Source organism: Chinchilla lanigera, unplaced genomic scaffold (genome assembly GCF_000276665.1).
Source record: "Chinchilla lanigera isolate Chin_1 unplaced genomic scaffold, ChiLan1.0 scaffold00015, whole genome shotgun sequence".
Lineage (NCBI taxonomy): Eukaryota > Metazoa > Chordata > Mammalia > Rodentia > Chinchillidae > Chinchilla > Chinchilla lanigera.
In genome coordinates, this window is record NW_004955416.1 from 7,533,831 (window position 1) to 7,535,231 (window position 1,401).

General features: G+C 35.2%; 1 protein-coding gene across 3 annotated transcripts in view; it reads left to right on the plus strand.

Annotated features, from left to right (window-relative positions):
• Positions 1–1,401, plus strand: part of Casc5 (cancer susceptibility candidate 5) — a 62,638-nt gene that overhangs the window by 34,848 nt on the left and 26,389 nt on the right. For all 3 annotated transcript variants that reach the window (XM_005381252.2, XM_005381250.2, XM_005381251.1), the window contains exon 14: positions 50–148. In XM_005381252.2, coding sequence (XP_005381309.1) covers positions 50–148 — 99 coding nt within the window. The remainder of the gene's footprint in view (positions 1–49; positions 149–1,401) is intronic.

A 1,401-nucleotide genomic window follows, 5' to 3' on the forward strand; every position in this document is an offset into this window, starting at 1 on the left:
AGTTTGCTTATACTCAATGATCATACAAGCTTTGTTTTTCTTTTCTCAGAAACTCAAGGATGGGAGAATAACAGTAAGAGAGTTCTTCATACTTCTTCAGGTCCACATTTTGATACAGAAACCTCGCCAGAGCAGTCTCCCAGCCAAAGTAAGTGCAGTTTCTTGGCAAATAGTTACCTCAATTAAAATATATTGTACTATCCTACTTTTTTGTTTGTTTGTTTGTTATTTGAGACAGGATCTCCCTATGAACCTCAGGATAACCTTGAACTCACTATGTAGCCCAGGCTAGCCTCAAACTCATGGAGATCTTCCTACCTCAGCCTTTTGAATACTAGGATTATAGGCATGTTCCACCATGCCCAGCTATACTCTTCTACTAAATTAGATCAAAGCAACCATCTACTGGACAAAAAAAAGGATGTGATTTTCTTCTTTTGCTGCGAATTTGAGGCCAGCCTGGGCTACACAGTGAGACCCTGTCTCAAAAAAAAAAAAAAAAAAAAAAAGTATAAGGAAAAAAACCAAATGTGTAAGAAATACATTTGTGGTTAATATAAAATATTTTTGAAGATCATGGATTTTGATAAGGCAAAATTTTAAATGTTCTTATTCCTTACAAACTTTTTAAAACAATCAAAAACAAAAATATTAAAATCATAAGATCATAGAATATTTGAATAACACAATAACAAACTCCATCTAAAAGATTAATAGAAAAACATACTCCAGTCAGCTGCAATGAAATGTGTCTCCAGCACTGAAAGAGGATGAGGCAGTAGGGTTGCAAGTTCTACTTTTGCCTGGGCAACTTATATCAAAAAAAAGTTGAGTAGGGTTATACTAGGGATACAGCTCAGTGCTCCCTGGGTTCAATCTTTGGTAAAAAAAGAAAGAAATGAAGACAACACACAAAATGGGAGAAAATATTTGCAAATCATCTTTTTAAAGAGGCTTTTGTCCAGAATATATAAAATACTCTTACAATTCAATATAAATATAACCCAATTTAAAAATGGTCAAAGAACTTGAATATACTTCTACAAAAACATGCACAAACGATTAATAAGCACATGAAATATTCAGAACCATTAGCTGTTAGGAAATGCAAATGAAAACCATAGTGAGTTCCTACTGGCGTAGTTATAATAAAAAAGACAAGAAATTAACTCTGGCATGGTGTTGCACACCTATAATCCCAGCACTCGGGAATGTGAGGGAGGAGGATCACTGTAAGCTGTGAGCCTGGGCTACATAGTGAGTTCAAGGCCAGCCTGAACTGCATAATGAGAGAGACTATCTCAAAAACAACACAAACAACCATCCCTCCAATATCTATGTAGTTCTTGCTATGACTGAGCCAGGCAGATTATAAGTTCTAGCAAGACTGACTCAAAAAAA